This window comes from Salvelinus sp. IW2-2015, unplaced genomic scaffold (assembly GCF_002910315.2).
Source record: "Salvelinus sp. IW2-2015 unplaced genomic scaffold, ASM291031v2 Un_scaffold1795, whole genome shotgun sequence".
NCBI classification, from domain to species: Eukaryota; Metazoa; Chordata; class Actinopteri; order Salmoniformes; family Salmonidae; genus Salvelinus; species Salvelinus sp. IW2-2015.
In genome coordinates, this window is record NW_019943168.1 from 150,065 (window position 1) to 151,681 (window position 1,617).

The 1,617-nt window shown below is 55.0% G+C and overlaps 1 protein-coding gene across 1 annotated transcript in view; it reads right to left on the reverse strand.

Annotated features, from left to right (window-relative positions):
• Positions 1-11: 11 nt before the first annotated feature.
• The window catches only part of LOC112071996 (protein FAM117B-like), a gene marked incomplete at its 5' end in the record, with an annotated part of 17,721 nt that continues 16,115 nt past the window's right edge, over positions 12-1,617 (reverse strand). The window contains 2 exon segments of the mRNA XM_070439595.1: positions 12-346; positions 1,500-1,595. Of these exon segments, the coding sequence (XP_070295696.1) occupies positions 143-346; positions 1,500-1,595 (300 nt within the window).

Here is a 1,617-nt window from a genome sequence, read left to right on the forward strand (position 1 = left end):
CTGTTGGTAGGGGACTCTAGCTGGTCTGTTGGTAGGGGACTCTAGCTGGTCTGTTGGTAGGGGACTCTAGCTGGTCTGTTGGTAGGGGACTCTAGTTGGTCTGTTGGTAAGGGACTCTAGCTGGTCTGTTGGTTAGGGGATTCTAGTTGGTCTGTTGGTAAGGGACTCTAGCTGGTCTGTTGGTAAGGGACCGCTCCTGCTGCTCCAGGGTCAGGGGAGAAAGGCTGAGGGAAGCCCCAGTAAGAGGTGTGCTGAGGGGGGACGAGGTAAGGTTTGGCCCGGCCCCGGGGCTCTTCAGGCTGAGCTCCTGGGTGGTTGTGGGGAGGAGGGGCTTGAGGTTTAGTTCCTGCGTGGTCGTGGGGAGGAGGGGCTTGAGGTTTAGTTCCTGCACTGTATCAGTAGAGGTGCGTAGTTAAGGTAAGGGGCGCGGCATAAAAGTCAACTGTGTGTGTGAACTAAGTACTGTGGTGGTAGCACAATAGGTAGATCTGCCGTTACAATAGCCGTACGGCGCGAACCTCCTGTAAGGTGTAACGGTGAACATAGGAGAAACGGGTCTGTGTAGGAGGGATCGTGGCGTAGTCGTAAGAATCTTGTACTAGGTATAGAGAGGACTCAACTCCTGAGGTGATTGTGTAGAATCGTCTGTTGGTAAGAGCGGATCCTAACAGTAAGTGGAGCTGAAGAGAAATGGTAGACGTATGGCAAAGAAATGGAAGGGGACTCTAGCTGAGTAGGGCAGCAGGTTCTGTTCGTAGGCGTGAGTGGGACTCTAGTGTGCCTACCGTGTTGGTTAAGGACTCCTAGAAACTGCAAAATCTGATGCTGGTTCATATGAGCAGGGAAATACATCAAGTTGGTTCTCTCTAGCTGAGCTGGAGACACTACTAACGTGGTAGAAGATCTGTATGATCAGATGAAGAGGGAACGACCAGGTACGCTTCCGATCTCTCGCAGATATGCATGTCCAGAGGGTTCAGGCAGATGCAAAGAAACTCGACCCCGGTACGTCGACACACCAGTAAGAGGTGTGCTCCTGATGACTAAGTGAGGTAAGAAGTGCCTTTGGCCCGGCCCCGATCGCGCTCTTCAGCACGCCTGAAAGCTCCTGTGGTTGTGGGGAGGAGGGGCTTGGAGGTTTTAGTTCCTGCATTGGTCGTGGGGAGAGGGGGCTTGAGGTTTAGTTCCTGCATGGTCGTGGGGAGAGAGGGGCTTGAGGTTTTAGTTTCCTGCGTGGTCGTGCGGGGGAGGGCTTGAGGTTTAGTTCCTGCGTGGTCGTGCGGAGGAGGGCTTGAGGTTTAGTTCCTGCGTTGGTCGGTGGGGAGGAGGGGCTTGAGGTTTAGTTCCTGCGTGGTCGTGGGGAGGAGGGCTTGAGGTTTAGTTCCTGCGTGGTCGTGGGGGAGGAGGGGCTTGAGGTTTAGTTCCTGCGTGGTCGTGGGGAGGAGGGGCTTGAGGTTTAGTTCCTGCGTGGTCGTGGGAGGAGGGCTTGAGATGCTGACGAGGCAGAAGGCCGAGCCACTGTTGGGGATGAAGTTGACCTTGTTCCTGTCTGGACCGTGAGTGAACTGAGGGGACCCTGCTGGGAGGTTGAGGACCTGGGGGGAGGAAAGAACAAGT